Here is a 21,397-nt window from a genome sequence, read left to right as displayed (position 1 = left end):
TGAATCTGAGTTTTGAAGTTGAAGGATTTCTGAATTTAAGGGGACAAAAAAACGGAGTGAAATTGAGTGGCATTTTTTAGTTTAATTTTGTATTTGAGTGGTATATATGAAATATTTAAGTTTTAGATATTAAATATTTAATATGAATGTTATATAGTGATATGTATGTAAAAACCCCTAAAAAAATATCACCAAAATGGTCTCAACAACTGCAAATTATTGGGTCAGGTGACCGAACGCAGAAATAGGTCCGGATATTAATAAAATATTATTTTAAAATTAGCGCAAGTAAAGCGCAACTAAAGCGCAGGTAAAGCGCAAGTCAAAAAGCGCAACCAAAGTGCAACCAAAGCACAACTAAAGCGCAAGTCAAAAAGCACAACTAAAGCGCAAGGTGACGCGGCAAATTTTTATTGGATATTCGAACTTATATTTGGCCTCCGGTCACCTGACCCAATAATTTGCCCTCAACAACACGGTAAATTATTAGGTCAGGTCATTAGATCTATTTCTAGGTCCGGACTCCGGACATCCACTAAAAAATTGTCACGTGGACTGCGCTTTAAATCAAAAAATCACAGTCAAAGCACACATTCAAAACATAATTTACATGATAAATTTTTATTAGATGTCCGAACCTAATAATTTGGCCAACAACTCTCGCCTTTTAATGGGAGTGCTTGCATCACAGTTATGCCACGTTGAGGAATTCAAATACCGGTTCGCCGGAAAAGGGGCAACTCCGAAGCGAGAGAAGGGATGGCATCTTTCATGACTCCATCCTTCTCTTCGGTAGTTGCAATAAATCCTTCGCTTCCTCGTTCAACTTTTCCCCTTTCTACTATGCCGAATCTGTCCTCCATGGCTGGTGAGGCCCCTGATGGCTTATCATCTCCTTCCCATACGCTACGGTCGTCAGGTGATTCTTCTCATCTCAGTAATGGGGCCCGTCGCCGCCACTCCTTTGGATTTCCCAGGAGTGGCTTGAATTGTACTAATTTATGGGTAATCTCTCTTCTTCTGTGCTGAGTTTGGATTTCAATTTCTCCAGTGTTGAGTGTTTTCAAGGGATGAAAAATATAGTTTTTATGAGTTTTTTTCTTCAGGCTGCTCAATTACTAAAGTTCCATTTATTAATTCTATTCCTTTCCCATGGCTTGTGTCGTTGGAGTGTTAATTTTAAATGCCTCATCTTTTAATCTGTCCGCTGGAAATGTGGTTGATTCTGGTTATTGTTAAATTTCAGATTTCTGTTGCTACGAAGCCGGAGCCTTTGAAGATCATGATATCGGGGCCTCCTGCATCTGGGAAGGGAACACAATGTGAACTGATCAAGAAGAAAGTAGGTTTAAAATTTTAATTCTATTTTGAAAATTTTCAAAACCTACTAACATAAGAAGAAACAATGGGTAATGATATCGGGACCAAAATTTGATGGGGTTGGGTTTCAAATCCCTTGGATTTTTTTGAGTTAAGTGCAATACTGGAATAGTCCATTAACTGATGTGCTTCACTATTCTCCGAACAAATTCATGTCTTAAAACCCAGGTTGTCAAAATTTTTGTTAGAGCAGCTTCACCCATTTTTTCCCTTACATAAACATTTCGTAGCATTTTAGAATTCAATTATCTCAGCTATGCTTTATCTTAATCGTAAGAAACATTAGCATGCAGTAAATTTTACTTGGTCTAAGAAAAATGAAATGAAAAAACTCAGAAGTTCTTTAACCCTTGCTTGTGGTTCCTAAAAATACTTTTCTTGTGATAAGCAACTACTAGAATCACTCAATATAATCTGTCGCCTAAAACTTTAAGCTCTTATATTATAGCTTAAGAAAGATGTATTAGATTTTCTCTTATTTTTTATGATGATGTCTACTAAACTAAACCCTTTTTCCTAAAAGGTCTGGATATGAAATTGGTCATACATGATGTGGTAAAATTAATCTTTATCCAAAAGAAACCAAGTGAACATACCACCAGTTTATGTGTTGGTTTTTAATTAACCCCTAACATCTACTTAGACACATCGTTTTTCATATCTAATCTTCACTCTCATCCTGTTTGGGAGTAAAGCATGCTATATATGAGAATAGAAGTAATGGATGCTAATACTAAGCTACAATTAAAGTATTATAAGATATTGTATATTCATAATTCCCTTCTCAGGTGTTTTAATAGGTAGTGATCAAGTCATGACAAGGGTATTCTTTTTTAGGAGCAGATCCCTCAAAGGACTCACTTAATCCTAGTGAAGAAATTTGCCAAAGGAGAAGGAAGAGCATCACTCGCCGACATTTGCCATGGAGTTCACTCTACGCTGTTATATTAATCAATTTTAGGAGAGTTAAAATAGGTTACGAGGAAGTTCCTCACCAAGCAAATAGATCGACTCTCATCTCAGTTAGATCTTCTCCCTTTGAACTCGTCAGACTCAGTTACAGGAAAGCGCTTACCATAGGGACTTCACACTCCATTTGTCTGCTACTATCTGGCCCAGGGACTATTGACCCTTGCAAACACCTTTTCTCGCCTTTCATGATTAGGCGACCTCGAGCCTCCTACGTCAGTCGTCGGCCTAATAAGACAATTTGCTTGCTACGGGTCCATCTCCTCTCGAGTCTCGTTCACAAACTAACCTTACATCTACTCAGCTCTATTGAGCTTGCTCAATGACAAACAACTCACTAGACCGTTGATTTCGTCCTCTTGCAACCAATCAGTAGATGACCCATGTCCTAGATTAACATGTTACTTTACACAAGTATTTTGTGTAGCATGCATTTTTGCATTTAACTATATGACTTTTTTGTAGTCCTCAAAACCGTAAAAATAAATGGTGATGAAAAGTAGTTGGGATCTTTAGATCTTTTGGGACTCGTGAGTGTCACTTCTTATATTTTCTAACTAGGATAGTGGAGATTCAACTAGCTTACTCTCATTCTCTCTGAACTCTCTATTGTCCATTCTCATCAATTGGCTCTCAACTCATCAAATAGATTTGCTAGTAATGTTGAATATTATACACTAAACAAATATGGATTCAACATACTCTTAGGTGGGATGAGTGTGGATTGATGTGAGTGATAAGAAGACATGCTTTGTTTAATGAGGCACCTTAGCGAGAGCCTTTTGTAAACATGAAAATGGTGAATTCACCACTCGTTGTGATCTACATGAAATGGAGGAGCAATTGTTGAAGATAATTTTGGATGCCTTGAGCAGCCTCCCACGGTGAGCTTGAGCTGATTGTACGCCCAAAGGATCCTATGACTAGGTAGCATGCCAAAGATACTCGTAGTGCGCACTCGTCTCTATAACCATCCCTAACTACACCTGCACTTGGACGAGTGTTAAAGATTATAACTCACTGACTAGGCGAGATAGGAAGGAAGAACCCGAACTAACTAAAGCCATTTCTAGGGTTATCTCTGAGGCCAAGTTGTCTCCCAAGTTCAAAATGCTCATTTGGAGTCATATATAGGCAAGATTGATCCCACATACCATCTTGTGACCTTGGAGACTATGATCTCCTTGGTGGATATAGACTATGCCCTTAAGTGTCTCTTCTTTATGGCACTAAAGAAGTTGGCATTGAGGTTGCTTACTTTCCTATGGGAATAATCATCTCCTACTTTGAATTCAAGCAAATGTTCATTACAAAATTCGTTAGCGTTTAGAGACCTTGAAGAACTTGCAAGCTCTGCTGAAAATGAGGCAGTAGCCTATAGAGTCTTTTATGAGCTTCATTGTGAAGTTTCATAGAGAAATGTTGGATATAAAAGACTTGGAGCCAGCAGTCTCCTAGGCTGCCTTAATTTAAGGACGAGGGAAGGTCCTTTCAGATATGCACTCGGCTTGCAGTAGCCGAGGACACTCGCTAAACTATTTGAGCTTGTTAACAGTCATGTCACTGCCGATGAGTACAATCGAATGGCTGAATCTTCCCTACCACTTGCCATCAAGGGATCGGCCTAAGGTGAGAATTTGTCCTAGGGATAGGAGGGACAAAAAACTAAACTCGCCATATGATCACTAGGATTATAGTATAAGAGGGCGCCCATATAGTCGAGGCCCTTTAAGATAGCAGTGCTACTAACATCGAGAGTAGTGGAGCTCACTTCTGACACTCATCCATTTCATGAAGAGGTCAACCATTAACCTCCATCTTATACCACCTACACTCTGTTGAGATTGTTTATGGCCGAACTCATAGAGGCCATATAGGATAAGTTCTTCAAGCACATGCCTCTTACGAAAGTAACTACCAACACCCGCGACATCTCAAGGTATTGCACTTTCCACCAAAATTATGAAAATTGGATCAGATATCGAATCGAAAAAAGAAGAGGTTCAAAAGCTCAATGGTTCTACTGGGGTTGAATCAAATGTTGTAATAAATATTAAAATAATTCAAATAACAAATAAATGAAATAATAATGATGTAATAATTATGTAAAAATATCAATATATATTTCAAATACATGTACAAATATTTTGTTGGTGTTTGGTTTATAAGTTATCATAATAAAAATAATAATTTTGATAAAATTAAAATGTATTAAATTTAAATTAATTTATTATATTTAATATTTAATTTAATACTTTATACTAAATTAATTAATTTAATTATTTAAATAGGATATCAATTGAATTGGTCGGTTCTATGAAATTGAGACTAGTTTAATGGTTCGTCGGTTGAATTGTTAGTTCTGATCCGACAAAATCATTTGCATAGACGATTTTTAAGATGAGTTGAACCGACTATATGACTGATTTGTGGTTGAACTGGTCAAATCCACCACTCCGGCCTAATTTTCAAAACTATGCCTTTCACACGGATCATGGGCATGACACGGAGTGTCGCCACTTGTGGAGTATGGTGGAAGAATTCATCACTGAAACCTAAGTTTCTAAACATTTGATGGAGAACACTTAGGAAAGCAATTAGAAAACTTCTTCCTTTTAGTAAAACAGAAACATTCTAAAAATATAGGAACAAGTTCTAAAAAAAAGCTTATAAAATCCGTAAACATAAAGAAACAACAACAAAGCCACCCTCAGAACAACTGACAAGCGGTCACCTCACATGCAAAGCTCGAAATATAAAGGATAGGTGCTCAAAGGATAGATCTAACATGGAATCCACTACTGAAATGATCCGGTTCAAGTCCACACTCCTCTAGCAAATACCAACCAAAATGTGGCAGCAAACACCACCAAGCTCACAAGAGAAGAATGATATAAATGGGGCGGGAATCGTTGATAGAGAAGAAGAGGTAGAAGAACAAGACGAATTAATAGAGGGGAATGTGAAAGGAGGCTAGCTCGCAAGCTAAAAAACCTGCAGGTTTGTATGCAAATTCTTTACCAAAACTTCTCCCAACTGCAAGAAAACAACCACTATATATATGGGGAGAAGGGAAAAAATATTTAATGCAAGGTAATTAAAGCACCACCCAAGAAACCACTAGAATTTCCTTGAAAACTGCAATAAATAGGGACCGAAGGGATAGCAGCTAGGGGGAAAATGAGGCTTTAATATAGTAGTTAATGGGCATAAAAAATGAAGGGACAGCAACTAGGGGGTAAACGAGGCATTAATATAGCAGTTATGGGCACAAAAATCGAAGGGACATCTTCCCAAACCAAAGGGACAACAGCTAGGGGGTAAACGAGGCATTAATACAATAGTTAATGGGCACAAAAATCGAAGGGACAACTGCCCAAACTGAAGGGACAATAGCTAGGGAGGAAAATCGAGGAAAACAAGGCCAACGAGGGTATAAACTAGCAGCCCACCTAGGAAAAAAAAACAAAGAAACAAGGTGAGGGATAGGAAGAGACATACATAAGAGCACCAACCTAACATGATCATCAGTTACCTTCCATCACAGGGTAACCAAAATTAAAAAAAAAAACATAGAGTACAAATTACATAGAGTCCAAAACATAGAAAAATAAAAAATATTGAAAAATAAAACATAGAATGATAATCCTTGATTGCATTAACTATGCAGAAAAAAAAAGAGGTGGCTATTCTTTTTTTTGTAAATATGTTTTGGGTATATAACGTGATCCAAAAAGACATTTGAATGATAGCTGTTCAGACTTTTGGATATTTTGGGTATGTATGTAAATTTTAAAATTTTTAGTAGAGCTTTGTATTTACCTTGATTATATTTGATATTAATTAATGTACATTGCATGTTTTCTATTGTTAAGTATATAACTTAATATGTTGGCATGTTAGGAGAATTTACATAGATTTTTTTTTATACTCACTTGATTTTGACAGAAGTGGCTCAGAATGAGTGCTAGTAAGGAGTCTATTTCGATTTTTCTTCTCTGTTACACTCCTAGTTGGGGGGGCCAAAATGGGATGTAATAGAAATTGATATCAGAGCCTAAATCAAAATCAAATGGAAGTATAATTAGATTTAGAAAATGAAGTAGGATGAGATATAATGAATCTGCTGTATCCAGAGCTATAGGTTGAATAGAGCTATGCATGCATTCATTTTCAATATAAATATACCTGTCTAATAGGCCTATTTACTGTTTAAAATGATTATATTTATTACCATTACCATGAGTATATATTATATGAATTATTTATATGCATATAGACAATTATGTCTAAGAAATTACCAGAAAGAATGTCTAGTCAGTCTTCCAGACCAGAAACAAAAACATGAATGCATGAGGGAAATAAATCTAAAGAACTTTAAGATATTGTGCAATTGATCTCACAAGTGGTAAATCAAATAGCATCTATAGAGAAATCTTCTACTAGTAGTGGACCTATAATTGAATGTGATAGTAAAGAGGATCGACACTTGAAATTATTTCAGACTTTTAAACTGCCAACATTCAAAGGTACAAGTGATCCAACAATGACTGAGGAATAGTTGTTGAAGATAGGGAAGAATGGAAGATACTAGATTGTATGATCTATCCTGAAAATAGGAAAGTACCATTGGCCACATTTGTTTTGGAAAGAGAAGCAGAAAGATGGTGGCAATCGCAGCATAGAGAAAATTTTGGACAGATGCCTATCAGTGGCATATAGTGAGATGAATTTGTGAAAGTTTTTAGAGATTGGTTCATTCTTCCTTCAGCCAGACTAACTCTGCAAGACAAATTCTTTAATCTGGCTCAGGGTTCCAAGACAGTTATGCAATACGAAGTTGAGTTCACTTCTTTATCCCATTATGCCCCACACAATGTTAACACTCAGGAGGAGAAGTGTCACATATTTTTGAGATGTCTTAGAGATCAGCTGTGACTCGCATTGGCAATATCAGTGAATTCTCAGTCTTAGGGAGAGAGGCAGGAGAATTGAAAATGAGTTAAATTTTATTAAGCCCAACGGGGAACAACAACTACGAAAGATGAAGGTGTTTGAAAAAGATGATCGATTTAGAAATAAGAAGCCAAAATTTGATGATAAACATAAGCAAAGTTAGCTTGAAAAACCTTTGTGTGAGCAGTGTGGAAGCGGCATTTTGGGCGATGTTAGGTGGTATCTGGAAGTTGTTTCAGATGTAGTGAGTTGGGGCATCGCAAGGTGGATTGCCCTCAAGAGAGAAGAATCAATGCCATGCCATATCGACATCAGGGGTATCAAGAACATACACTACATAAGAGATATCTGGAAGGCAATCAGGCAGGAAAAACTCAGTTTCAAGGAAGGCTAGCAGTGCAAGGAAAACCACCAGTTCAGTAAAAGGAGAAGCATCAGATGTTAAAGATAATCAACCTTTGAAAGCTAGAGTGTTTGCTATTACACCCCAAAAGGCCAATAATTCAGAGGTGGTCACAGGTATATTTTAATTTCTACTAAGTTTGGCAGAGTTCTTTTTTATTCTGGTGCATCACATTCATTTATTTTTGAAGAATTTCGTTTTGATTTATCTGTGGAGATTGCATGTTTTACACCTACTTTGTGTGTTATGATGCCGATGAGGGATAGTCTGGCTGCAAATAGGATGTGTCTTATGAATTTGGATATTCGGGGACACAAATTTTCAACAGAATTGATTATAGTGCCTATTAAAACATTTGACATCATCTTGAGAATGGATTGGTTAGTTAAAAATTTCACTACAATTAAATATTGAAAGAAAATAATAAAATTAAATTTTGTTGCAATCTAAGATCCCTAGACTCTGATTTTGATGATGACAAATAATATTGACTAAATTATTACATTCTTCCTGGAATATTTTAGATGTTATTTTTGTCCATGAGCACTAACATTTCAGGTAAAATACACACTGCTGAAGATTCAAAACTGGGTAGAATAAGACGTGAAAGAGTGTAATTTTTATTTTCTTCATTTTGCATTTTTTGAGTCTGGCTACTAAAAAGTATGCAAATTTGGTGACCATGCACACACACAGGGGGAGATAAATTTTTCTAGAAGTTAATTTTTTTAACAAATCGTACTGTACGATTTTCAATCGTACTGTATAATCTATTATCTGAAAATAGGCTTAACGGCTAATTCTTAATATTAATTTCTGTGAACTAATCGTACTCTACGATCTTGATCATACTGTACGATTTATTTCGATTTGAAAGCCCTAGCCCCCAGTGTAATTTAAGTAAGATTTTAAATTTAATTTTTGAAATAATCGTTCTATACGATTATAATTATACTGTACGATCATTTGAAATCTTGCTAAAATTAACCCCCGTAATCAGGTAGTTAAATTATGGTTAATTAATTATTGTTGTTTGTACTGTACTATCATTATCGTACTGTAAGAATAGGGACAATTTGGTCATCCCATAAGATCGTACCAGACAAAATCACGATTTTTGTGTTAATCGTTCTGGACGATATTACTATCGTACTAAACGAACTGCCTGAAATTAACTAATCGGCTTGAACAAAGGTGTTTGATGCCTATGATTATTAGGTGTTTTTGCCATGCCAATATGTATAGTTAAGTTATTCAAACAAAATTTTCTTGCAAAGTTACCCAAGTTAAATTTCTCTAAGGAGGAAAGCAAATCTACTCGTCATTTATCTAAGAATGAAATTTTTTACATCCCTTGGACTTTTTTGGACTGATCACATCTATCAGCTTAGACGAAACAAAATATGAGTATGTCATTGTAGATGACTACTAGATTCTCGTTAGTAGCATTTTTAATGAATAAGAGTGATGTATTCGGGGAATTCACTAATTCTGTAAAATGTATCCAAAGAGAAAGAGAGTTATTCGTTATGATAATTTGGAGTGATAATGAAGATGAGTTTGAGAATTTTGTAAAGTTGGGCTTAGATACATTTTTTTAGCTCTTAAGATACCCCAACAAATTGTGTAGTTGAGAGGAAAAATAGGACACTATTAGATATGACCAGAACCATGTTGAATGAGTATAATTTGCCAAAGTATTTTTGGATAAAAGGAATAACACATCTTATGTAATCATTAGGGTAAATATTATTTTCCAAAAAAACCACATGAGATCTTGAAGGATAAGAAAATTAGTGTCATAGTTTCATGTCTTTGGTTATAAACGCGTCATCTTAAACAATGGTCCAGAGAGTTTGACAAAATCTCACACAAGATGTTGTGGGCTCCGAAAATTCGGCCTCGGCCTCCCCGCCGCGCGATTTCTTTTTATTTGTCGAGGGGAGTTTTAACGGATAAGTTCCGAGGTAAATTTTGGAAGGCAGATGGGTTTGTAGATAAGACACTACCCAGAGATTTCGCCCTCATTTTGTGAGGACTTTATGATCTGAGTTCTGGTTTCCTATAGGCGCAAGCCCCTATAGTTAATTACCCCTCCCGATCACGAGAGAGAACTTTCGATTAAGGCTAGTCATCAATCAGATTCGTATAGAGATACGTGTTATCTGGCATATAGCAGCAGCATAGATTTCAGATGTTGGAAAATGGTTGGAAATTGAAGAGTTGGGTTTTGAAGATTTGGATTGGGATATTTGGGAAAATTTTATATTTAAAAATAGAAATTTCACCATCTAGCACTTAAAGCGGATGGTGGGGGAATGGATGATGGGTCCGATCAAGATCCCATGGTTCCGTCGTCCCGGGCCATCGTGGTCCCTGGTCTACTTAGTCAGAGGAGGTAGTCGACCCAACCTGACAGAAGGATCCTTGTCGGCAGCCATGGGTTGCTTCGTCCAAGGGGACCTTGTAGACCTGGGTTGGATGTTGTCTAAGGGGACAAATTTGAATCCACCTTAGCTCGCAGAGGGCTTTGTGCCCTATCAATCATATCCTATTGATTCATATCTCAAGGATTTAACGCCATTAAGGAGCGTATTGGCTCTGGCCATAACCGATATATCGTGGTGCCATTTGGCGGCAAAACCACTCGGTTCAGAGGGCCCCGGGTCATAACCGTTTACCTGCAGTGCCATTTGGCGGCGAAACTGCCGGTTAGAGGACACGTACCACGTCCTTACTGGCAAGAGATTGTTTGAGAATGGATCCTAGTGATATTTTCGACTAGGCATTCGGCTCTTTGTGAGCTAGAGTTTATTCGAATTTATCCGCCTCGACAAACTGTTGCGGAGGGCGAATGGATTTTGCTTTAACTGCGTTGATGGATTTATTTCAATTTTAAATATTTTTGGACTTTTGGGATTTGTGGATTTTTTTATTTTGTGGAGTTTTGGGTTTTGAATGGATATTTGTCAGACTTGAATTCATCAAGTTCACAAGTCCCCACTTGATGTCGTATAGCCTGAGTTCGGGTTAAGTTTCATTTAGACTTGGATTCAAACTCAGTATGAGTCTCCCACATTCATTTAGGTCTCTTATCATCCTACTGAATTCATCCGGATTTGAATCAAATGCTTGCAAATCTGGATTTCACTTGGCGTCGTACAGTTCAAGTTCAAATGCATAAGTTCTTGTTGTCCACATCTTGTTCTAGTTCTGAATTCAGAGTACAAGTTCAAGTGTTTGTTCAGGATCTTCTGAAGTCTTTTGAGTTCAATTGTATGTTCGTATTGACTTGATTTTGATTTCAATTTGATTTTATCTCATTTGGTTTTGATCTTTAGAAATCACTTAAATTTTGTTCAGGTTCAAATCAACAAGTCCTATGCTCGTCGTACAAGTCCTCTGCTCATTTGGTTCAAGTCCCGTACATTTCTGTTCAAGTACATGTCTTCTACATTGTTGTCCAAGAATGTCTTCAAATTGTTCAAGTCTTTGTACATTTCAGTGAAAATTTCGGCAGCACCCCGGCATATCCCCCGTTTGGGGGAAAATTGGGGAGCTGGGCCTTCCCACCACGCTACTAGAGCGTGTATGGTAGGTGTCCTTGGACACCGCGGCCGTACAAAATTTCATCCCACCACGCTACAAGAGCGTGTATGGGGCCTTCAGCAGTACCCGTACAGCAGAACAACAGTGACGTACCAGAACAGCAGTGACTCCCCACCACGCTACAAGAGCGTGTATAGGGCTCTCCCACCTCGTCGTATGCTTCGCACCGGGCTCCCTCCTACCGTGCTACAAGAGCGCGTATAGGTGGTTCTCCGGTCCGCTGCAAACGTCGAGAATGGGATTTGGAACATCATACCTTTGCGTAGCAGTCGTCGGTGGTGTTGGTGTCGAGGTCGAAGTCGGGAATCATCCCCACCACGCTACTAGAGCGTGTATAGGGCTTACCCGCCTCGTCGTATGCTTCGCACCGGGCTCCCTCCTACCGTGCTACAAGAGCGCGTATAGGTGGTTCCCCGGTCCGCTGCAAACGTCGAGGACGGGATTTAAGTCAGAAATTTATACCTTGGAACCCGGTGGTGGAGAGTCGTCGGCGACTGTCTTCACTGCGGTGAGCTCCCGTTCAAGCTTCCGATCAAAATGTCTTAGTTCCGATCCTACAGAAGGTGTCGTTGAAGGAGCAAGGTCGGACACCAACGAAGCAGCCGGAGTAGCGACGGGATCGGGCAGAGGAGCTACGGTGATTGGCCGAGACAGCGAGCGAAAGGGAGATCGTTAACTTCGCAGCGAGCGGCCCCTGCCATTGTTTCCGATCACAATGTTGTAACTTCCGGTCGAACAGGATGGAATGACGTCGGGGGAGCGAAGTCGAAGACCAACGAAGGAGCTCAAGAAACGACGGGAAGGGAGAAAGTTACGATCCCCGCAAGCGAGCTCCCGATTGTTACTTCCGATCAAGATGCTGTGACTTCCGATCCAGTTGGGAAGGAAAGGCGTTGAAGGCGCGAAGTCGAACAACACGCAGGAGCCGAGGAGCGACGAGCCTTCGTCGTTTCATCCGATCAAACTGTTGTTGCTTCCGAACCAAAGGGAAGGGAAAGTCGTCGAACGAGCACAGTCGGATAGAGCAGAGGGGGTCGGAGGGAGAGAGGGCAGAGCGAGAGCTAGAGTCAGTGAAAGAGTCGAACGAGAGAATCAGAGAGTTTCGGCCTCTTTTCCTTGGCTACTTAATGTCGCGTGAGGGATCGTGCAGGAGCGACGTGTGAAGGTGTTGACGACGTGCGGAGGTAAGGTCCCGGGATTTGATTGATTTTCTTCTCTTTTTTTTTTTGTATTATACGGGTCAACAGATGTGATGGAGTTTTTGGGATATTCAAATAGCAACAAGGCATATATAGTGTTCAATAAGAAGAGTTTGATTGTTGAAGTATCTATTCATATAATATTTGATGAGAAAAACTTAGATTTACCCAGGATGAAGGGCATAGATGAAGGAATTGATAGGTTAGAGAGTTTAAGTTTAGACCCACTTGTAGCTAACAAAAAGACATGCCATACATGTGATTTACCTAAGGAGTGGAAATATGCTTCTAGTCATTGTAAGAAATTAATCATGGAGGATTCATCTGATGGCGTTAGAACTAAGAGCGCATTTAGAGAAGGGATCGTCAATCTTCTTTTATCTCTCATGTAAAACCTAAGAATATTGAAGCCTTAGAAGATGAGTTTTTGGTAGTTGATTCATGTAATTAACATAGTGTTTTTGACCACTATCCCTTGACTGTACATAGGAGAAAAAAAACAAAAAACAAAAACGTAGGAGAAAATTTATGAAAGATCTATGGCTGAATGCCTAGAAGAGGCTTGACCTTGTAATGAAGATAACACTGATGTGTTTCATTGAAGGGAATGTCAGTTCAAAGGAATTTTTAAGGTGGTAACATGTACCCAGTCGTCTTCTATGCTTCTTTGATCTCATGCAGGATTTATTTTATGACTACTCTGACCTACTTGGTGATTTTAATGTGTTGCTGGTTGGCTTCCATCATGGCTTGGTCTTCTTGGCTTATGCGGACTCTTCCTCTTCATCTTTCATCATCTACCATTTCGTGGCCATAGTTTCATCTCTTATTATTCTGTTGTTGCTTTGCAATCTTGTATTTTAGCCTTTTGTTTCAGGAGCTATTGCTCTTGACGTGTTTTTCTCTAGAGCTCTCAATTGGTAGGTTGAAGTTTGAAATCATGTTCTGAAAAGCGTAGAAATTTGTTACATTTCTTTTTTGGATGGATGTACTCAGACACCAATGTCAATTTCAAACTCCATAAACCTTCACAAAACTCTATCAACTGTTGATTTTATTTTCATAATCAAAATAAATGAAAATGAACATTTTCTAAAATATGTCTTCAATTTATAAGCAACTAAACGAGCCCTTAGCTACTTGGCCTTTTTCTAAAACTTTCTTTTTTTAAAAAAATGTAAATTCGATTGCTTAAAAAAGTTGACTTAATATATTGATGATTAATGCTCTCTGTGTAGTATGGTCTGGTACATGTTGCAGCAGGGGATCTCTTGCGGGGGGAAATTGCAGCAGGGACTTCAAATGGTAAATTAGCTAAAGAATATATGGAGAAGGGAATGTTGGTCCCTGATGACATTGTTGTTGTGGTATGGATACCATTTTCCTTTGTATTCACCTTCTGAAACGTCTTTTTTGTCCAGCGTTTGTGCTCATCAGAAATGATTTGATCTTCCAGATGGTTAAGGAACGCCTGTTACAGTCAGATGCCCAGGAAAATGGCTGGCTTTTAGATGGTTACCCAAGGAGCTTATCTCAGGCAAAAGCTCTAGAAGATCAAGGCATTCGGCCTGACCTTTTCATTCTTCTTGAAGTAAGTCTTTCAAAGGAAGTACCATTTTAAATTGTATTCGACAAACATGTTTCTGCACTAATATAAATCTCGTGTATTTTATCTGATTGCAATGTAGCGAAAGAAACTAAGATAGTCTAAGCATGAAAACTAGAGAGACAAGAAAGCATCATGAAGCTTCTAGAATTAATTTTGAAATATTAGGAAAAAAGTTATTCAAAGATTTCGGTAAACTGAACTTTATGGAAACTAAACGTGAATGAATGGTTAAGTATTCAACCATTAACAAGGTAAGCCCAAATATTTTGGGTAAACGTTGATGATGATTTTGATCGTAGTCATGAATGCCTGCCTATTTTATGCCCCAAAAGAAACAAATTTAGATGCAAAGTACTTTCAATAGGTAAATGAAGATGCCCTTCTTGAAAGAGTGGTTGGAAGACGCCTAGATCCAGTTAGTGGAAAGATATACCATTTGGAGTATTCTCCTCCTGAAAATGAAGAAATTTCTGCTAGACTGGTGCAGCGATTTGATGATACTGAAGAAAAGGTACTGTAGATTTCTTGTTTAGTTTGTATATGTTGGTTGAAAAATGGCGGTCTTCGGAATTTTGAGGCTTTTATGCCATCTTGTCAGAGTTTTCTTTTTTGGACTTTTTCTTTACAGGTGAAATTGCGGTTGAAAACTCATCATCAGAACGTAGAATCTGTACTCGCTTTGTACAACGACATCACTGTGAAGGTGCATATAAACATATTTTGTGACTGACATTGTAGACAAGGCATATTTTAGTGGTTCTTATTAAAAAAACCTTGCATGATTGCACCGCTAGTCTCTCGTGTGATTTTTCTTATGTTCTAAATTGGTGTATATATGATTTGAAATCATATTTAGCTGGATGCAGAATATAGTCCAAAAGCGGAGGATGTCGAATCTCAAACTTGATTTTTACCTTTAATTGATGTGATTGCTCTAAATTCTTTCACACTTTCAGGATGCCATTATATAAAAAGATGGATATGAGCTTTGTGAACTACTATGTTATACATTAACAATTGAAAATAAAAAAAACCTGATTTTCACTAATTTTTATCTACGTTGGAATTCTTGTCATTGGCTGTTTTTACCTACAAGCCTTGCTAACTTTAACTTATTGCAAAAATCAAGTGGTGGTACTAATGTAAGTGAACAACTAAGATTATCAAAAGAAATTTCTTTAAATGAATCTGAACTTATGATAGTTAAGAGTTCATGCTTACAAAGATTGATCTCCTATATTGTTGCACAGTGCATTAGAGCATATGTAACTCCTCATCTTTATCGACCTTGTTTGAGTTCTTAGCAAAAATTCACTTCACTATAGTTGTTCTATCATCTTAATGAATCTAGAATTCTATCTACCATGTATCTCTGCATGTTAGATATCTATTCTAATCATAATTGATTTCACTATGCCTCTGTAAAGGACATAGATCACACTAAGTTTTAAATTTGTGCAAGGCCTATACACAAACTAAGTTAAGCAGGAACGAACTAGAAACAAGATTACATTATTCAAAGTTATGAAATTTAATCTATGCAAACATGTTTCTCAACTTACCATACGCCTAGATGGGAATTTAGCCAGACATCGCAAATAAAATAAATAAAGAAAACTTCATTTTAATTCAAAATACAAAGACAAGATAAATTAAAGATTAGACAAAATTGGTAATATTTTGTAAACATAATTAGAGACTCTCTTGGGCACTAATTATTCTTCCCTTAGCTTACACACACTTACTCCATTCCACTAATGACTTTTCTTTATTAGATTTAAATGAGAATTTGACTTTTAACATGACACAATGAAGAAAAAAGATTTATGTAGCCGACCCCTCGTAGTGGGATAAAGACTTGATGATGTTGTTGTTGTTGTGTATTGTAGTAGCAGCAACAACAACAACAAACTTTTATCCCATTATGTAGGGGTATGATAGTAACAGAAAATTTAAAATTTCAGCAGTGTACCTGTTTCTATGGATTCCGAACAAAATTGGAAACTATCTACAAGTAATTGGCTGGGAAGCCTTCCACTAGCTGGTATAGTCCGAACAAAACTGCAGGCTTTCTACAATTGGTTGGACAATATCTTTCTTTTTCATCTTTTATTATAGGTTTCCGTTTCATGGTATATTCTTCTTCTTATACGATTTTATAAATCGATTCATGAATCAAAATTAATTTGTACTATTTGTTCGCCATGAAAGATTCCCTGATGTGCTCAGGCCTTTTGTCTTTTCCATATTTTTAGGTAAATGGAGATTTATCAAAAGAAGAAGTTTTTGGTCAAATAGACAGGCATTTGTCCTTTTTAATTGAGATGAAATCAAAGGCCGATTCATCATCCACGCCTGCGGGCAAGGCGTATTAGGTTTTTTGCCAGCAACAAGCAATAAAGTTCTCGCATCTAATTAACAAGCAAGGAGCTTGGAGTTGAGCATTGTAAGTCAACTTCTACTAAACCCTGTCGCTGGATCAGGGGATATTTTAGAACTTTTTTTCAGGGAAGCTGATAAAGCTTACAGAGATAGACGTTTTAATGATGTATAGTTCTTGAATTTCTTTTCTCTAAAACACCTATTCCTTTTATTTCTCTCCACTTTTGGCTCTTATTCCTGGAAAGTCTTAATACGCTTGCTTTCTTCGGCATTTTTGACTTTTGCATGAAACATTTGATTTGGTTTCAAATTAAATGGAGTAAGGGATGCATGAACATTAAGTCCATTTGATTGGGATTGTTGGTTAATTTTAGATTTTTAATATGCTAATTGTTATTAAATCAAAATGAACTAATTAATTGTATTGATTTCAATAGAAATAAATGAAAGCATTTTTTGTTATAGTGGTTTTACTGGCAAATTAAGATTTTGTTTGGGATGTCTTTTTTATTGCTTCTTAAAACGGAGATTTAGTAGAAAAAATTTAATTTTTGTACTAAAACTCCATTTTAAAAAACAATAAAAAAATATATCAAACGAAGCCTAAATATCAAACTAAAACCAATATGAATGGAATGATTTGGCATGCACAGTTTTATTAATGCTGGTTTAATTTCTATTTGGTTTTAATTCTAACAATGATTAGTTTAGAATAAAATCGATAATGAGCTTCATAAAATAGGATTAAAATTTTGGCTTTGTACTGCCCAGTTCCATTTGTTGGAACATGACTAGGGGTCACAGTAATAAGGTTATTCTAGAAGGATTGAAAAGGAAGAGCACAAATCAAAAAATGATGCCTGAGTCTATGCTACGTCGCGGTTTACGGCTTTCTATTTATAAACCATAATGGCGTTTTTCTTTTTTTCTATTCACTTAAGGCTTATTCATGATTTAAATCATTTTTTTGGCCTAATTTTTTTTTTCAAGTTTTAGATTTAATTTCGAGCTTTAAGTATATGTCGAATAATACTAAAAATTTGTTCTTTTCGGAATCTTGTTGTTCCCTGTATTCTTTGTGGAGAGAAAGGATTGATAGGAGATTTTTTGGTAATTGCAAAGATTTGGATTCTGTTTTTCGTTTGATCAAGCAGGCTATTCTGTCTAAGGATTCGTCTTGGAAATTTTTTCTTGAGGTTAAATGGTTTCTTGTTTAGGTTGTGATTGTTATTGTGGCCTTTTTCCTGCTCTTGTCTTGGTTTTTGTCTGATTTTATTGGCTGCTGGATTTGTTTTGTTATTGGGTTTTTGTTATTGGGCTCTTTTTGTTCTGGCTTTGTTTTTTTGTTGGTTCTTATCAATTGATAGATTGTTCTCTTCTTCTATGCCTTTTCGTTGGCTAGCTCTGTTGATTGGTGATGAGTTCCTATGGTTCTGTCTTTGCTATTTGGTTCAGGTGCTGTCCTAATGGGCAAATTATTAGGTCCGGTCACCGAACCTAAATTTGCGTCCGGATTGCTTGCGCTTCTAATGCGCTTTTACTGCACTTTTGATGTATTTTTGCAAAAGGGCAGCTAATACATAACTTTAATTGTATATTAGCTACCTTTTTGCTGCCCTTTTATTGAGTATTTAAAAAGCGCAACAAATACTCAATGAATAAGATATTTGTTGTGCTTTTATTGCGCTTTTGCTTTATTTTTGCAAATATTCAACAAAAAAAATAACTAATATGTAATTAAAATTGTGTATTAGCTGCCTTTTTGCAAAAATACATCAAAAGCACAGTAAAAGAGCATGAAAAGTGCATCAATCTGGACGCAAATTTAGGTCTGGTGACCGGTTTTGCCTAATAATTTGCCGTCCTAATGAGCTGAATTTGGAAGGTTATATTGGTTGTGACATTTATTTCAAGAAGGGTCTTCGGCATTGTTTATTGTTGGGCTCTTCTTTTCCTGGCAATACTTAATGGTGGCTTCTTTTTTAGGGTTGTTGGTGCATTTCATCTCTTCTGTGCTGATGATTTGTCTTTCTGATATATGTTGTCTTTTACATATTTTTTGATTTGGTGACAGAGATCTTTATCATTTTGTATTGAATTTTTTCTTCTTTTCCTTTTTTTTCCTTATTTAAGGCTTCTTTTTCTCTTTATATTACAATTTTGTGATTTTTTTTTTTCTATTTTTCTTACAAAAAAGTTGTATTTCTCTTGTGACATTTCATTTTCAATAAAAATGAGCATGATTATATTATTGCAAGGGTTAGACACTTTGAATCTCAAAGCATGATGAATAGTAAAGACACTTAGGTAAAATCAATTAGTGTATGGTCTAGATAATTTAGAAAAATTCTAAGCATTTCCTCTCACATACAACAGTGATGTTGCTAAAAAATAACACATTTAGTGACATTTTTCACCTTAGAAATTAATCTCATAGTAATTGGAAGAAATTAAAATACTTAATTAATAAACCCTCAAATTAACACCTATTTTAGGGCTGTTTTTTTTTTAATTTATAATAAATAATTTTCATGGTTCTTTAAAACTAAATAATCAATTTTATTACTTTAAAAAATAAATAATAAAATACAAAATCATTAAGAATTAAACTTAATTAAAAAACCCTTTTGGACTTTAATAAACAAACCCTTTCAAATAAAGCACTTAAACAATAAACCCCTTTGGACAAATAAAAGCCATTCAATATTCATCACACAGCGTGGACGATTTGTTTGGGTAACCGTTTATAGCCTAGGTTAAGATGGCGGTAATTTTGGTTTGATTGCAGATGTCACACAAGTTTATATTTTTATTGGTGCACCTTGTTCTCTTTTAGGGTGCATCAAATTTATTAAATTATACACACTTGCATTGCACTTTATTATATCTGCTTTTTTTTTAGTTTTATTACTGTTAAGAGTTAGTGTAGAAAGTACCTAGGATCGAGTTGCAATGGTTTAAAAGTATTTTTATTCTAGGGGTGTCAAAACTAGGTTTCGGGTCGAAATCGGAACTGACTCGAATTCAAACAGGTCGATCCTAATCCGACCCGGATATATAATCGGGTTGAAATTTGAACTCAGACCCAACCTGTCGGGTTGTTGGTTGACCCGACTCGACACGAAACAGCTTCTAGTGATAGCGAGACGGCGGAACGGCATGTTGCAGGCGGCGAACGAGCGGGACGGCCAACGGCGGGCGCCGACGCAGGCAGGCAGGCGCAGCCTCGAGCTAAGGGCATCCGCGAGTGTGAGCAGGCAGGTGCGCGGGCGGCAGAATTGGAAGGCGCTAGCAACCTCGGTGGTCGCGCGGGTAGCTGCACGAGCAGTCGCTTGTAGGGCGCGGGCAGGTGTATGGGCTGCTAGGGCAGGTGCGGACAGTCTAGGCAGCTCTGGCAGCTCATTTCAAATGGGTTTCAGGGTTGACCCGGTAACCCATCGGCTCAACCTGAACCCAACCCATTTTGAAATCGGGTCGGATCCAATCCAAAATTTCTGGGTCGGGTTCAGGTCGAATTTTCCTATCGTGTCAAATATTGACATCCCTATAGATCTCCAAAAGATAACTCCTTCATCCTTAGAGGATATTCCCTTTTGAAATTCTATAAAAAGCCGTAACAAGAAGACGATAAACAAGTGTATTTAAATATATATAATTTATAGGTATAAAAAATCATGTTTATTGTGGTGGAGCTTAACTATTTTACTTTTTTATAGACCCTTAGTTGGTTGTATAAATCTTTTATATAAATAAAGTACAACTTCTTTTTTATAATGTTTACTCTTTCATACACTATTTTATAGTACATGTATTACATTCATATGGATGGTAAATTACATTAAAGTTTAGTCCTTTTCAAAGGTTTCTTTCGATGCATATGTTATGGACTTTGTAGAAACATGAATGCTAGCTTTAAGATAATACAGTACTGGTACCATATGCATGCATGAACTCCTTTACCATGACATGCATACATATATGCATTTTATATTATATAATGTATCTAGTTGGACAGCATATAAGCCAATGGCAAGGAATGAGGAGCCCGATAGATGTGGCCGCCAGAATTTTCCTATGGGTCAGGGCTGACATGCTGCCATACTTTCTCAAAAAATTTGAACATAAAGTATTTAGAAAATTTAATTTTTGGTTAAAAATAAAACATTTATTTTAGGCTGTCTTTGTGTTAGAATTGCATTAGTTTGATGCATCTGATTCGATTCATAGTACTAAACTCTGATTATAAATCTAAATTAGAATCCTTGATTTTGATATTAAAATAGCTATCTTACCTACATGCATCAGACTTGGAGTTCATGGTTCTAAAATAAAATAAAAGTATTTTAAAAAATAATTTATTGAAGCTTTTAAATATTTAAAAAATATATAATAAACTTTTAAAATTTAGAATAAGTCTAGTCTCCACTTTAATGAAAAAATTTCTCTTCAGATGCAATTAACTATGGAGGTTTGCCACCATTGGAACATAAGGATCCATATTAAAGCTGTAAACTCTTCTTTAATTTACTAAAATAGGGTAAAAAATATTTGGATGGAGATTAAAACTAATCTTTGGTTAGTTTTATTTTCAAAATGATAGGTGAATACGAAATTTAACCTTAAGGGTGAATCAAGCATTCGCAACGTTGAATTTGATTATAAAATAAATTGTCGTTGCAGTATAACTTCAGTCAATCACTCGAGGTAGTATAATGTTAACTATGCAGATTTGTTTAAAGGAACACAAAATCAAATAAATGGTCATTCATTTAGGCTATGTGGCTTTTTTACTGCTACTTAAAACAATTTTCTACTATAAAAATTTCAATAAGTAATAAAAAAACCGTCCCAAATGAAGCCTTAAGCTGTCCATAAGTACAATTTGAAAAC

At 36.5% G+C, this 21,397-nt stretch overlaps 1 protein-coding gene across 1 annotated transcript; it reads left to right on the top strand.

Annotated features, from left to right (window-relative positions):
• The first annotated feature begins 688 nt into the window (after nucleotides 1-688).
• LOC110098620 (adenylate kinase, chloroplastic) lies at nucleotides 689-16,745 on the top strand. The gene is made up of 7 exons (XM_020825502.2): nucleotides 689-1,005; nucleotides 1,247-1,342; nucleotides 13,755-13,883; nucleotides 13,973-14,107; nucleotides 14,490-14,636; nucleotides 14,754-14,828; nucleotides 16,381-16,745. The coding sequence occupies exons 1-7, from the start codon at nucleotides 760-762 to the stop codon at nucleotides 16,498-16,500; spliced, it is 948 nt and encodes a 315-aa protein (XP_020681161.1). The 5' UTR covers nucleotides 689-759; the 3' UTR covers nucleotides 16,501-16,745.
• The last annotated feature ends 4,652 nt before the right edge of the window (nucleotides 16,746-21,397 follow it).

Source organism: Dendrobium catenatum, unplaced genomic scaffold, assembly GCF_001605985.2.
Source record: "Dendrobium catenatum unplaced genomic scaffold, ASM160598v2 fragScaff_scaffold_124, whole genome shotgun sequence".
NCBI lineage: Eukaryota > Viridiplantae > Streptophyta > Magnoliopsida > Asparagales > Orchidaceae > Dendrobium > Dendrobium catenatum.
The sequence above is the reverse complement of the archived record's forward strand: the minus strand, read 5'-3'. Positions and strand labels throughout refer to the sequence as shown.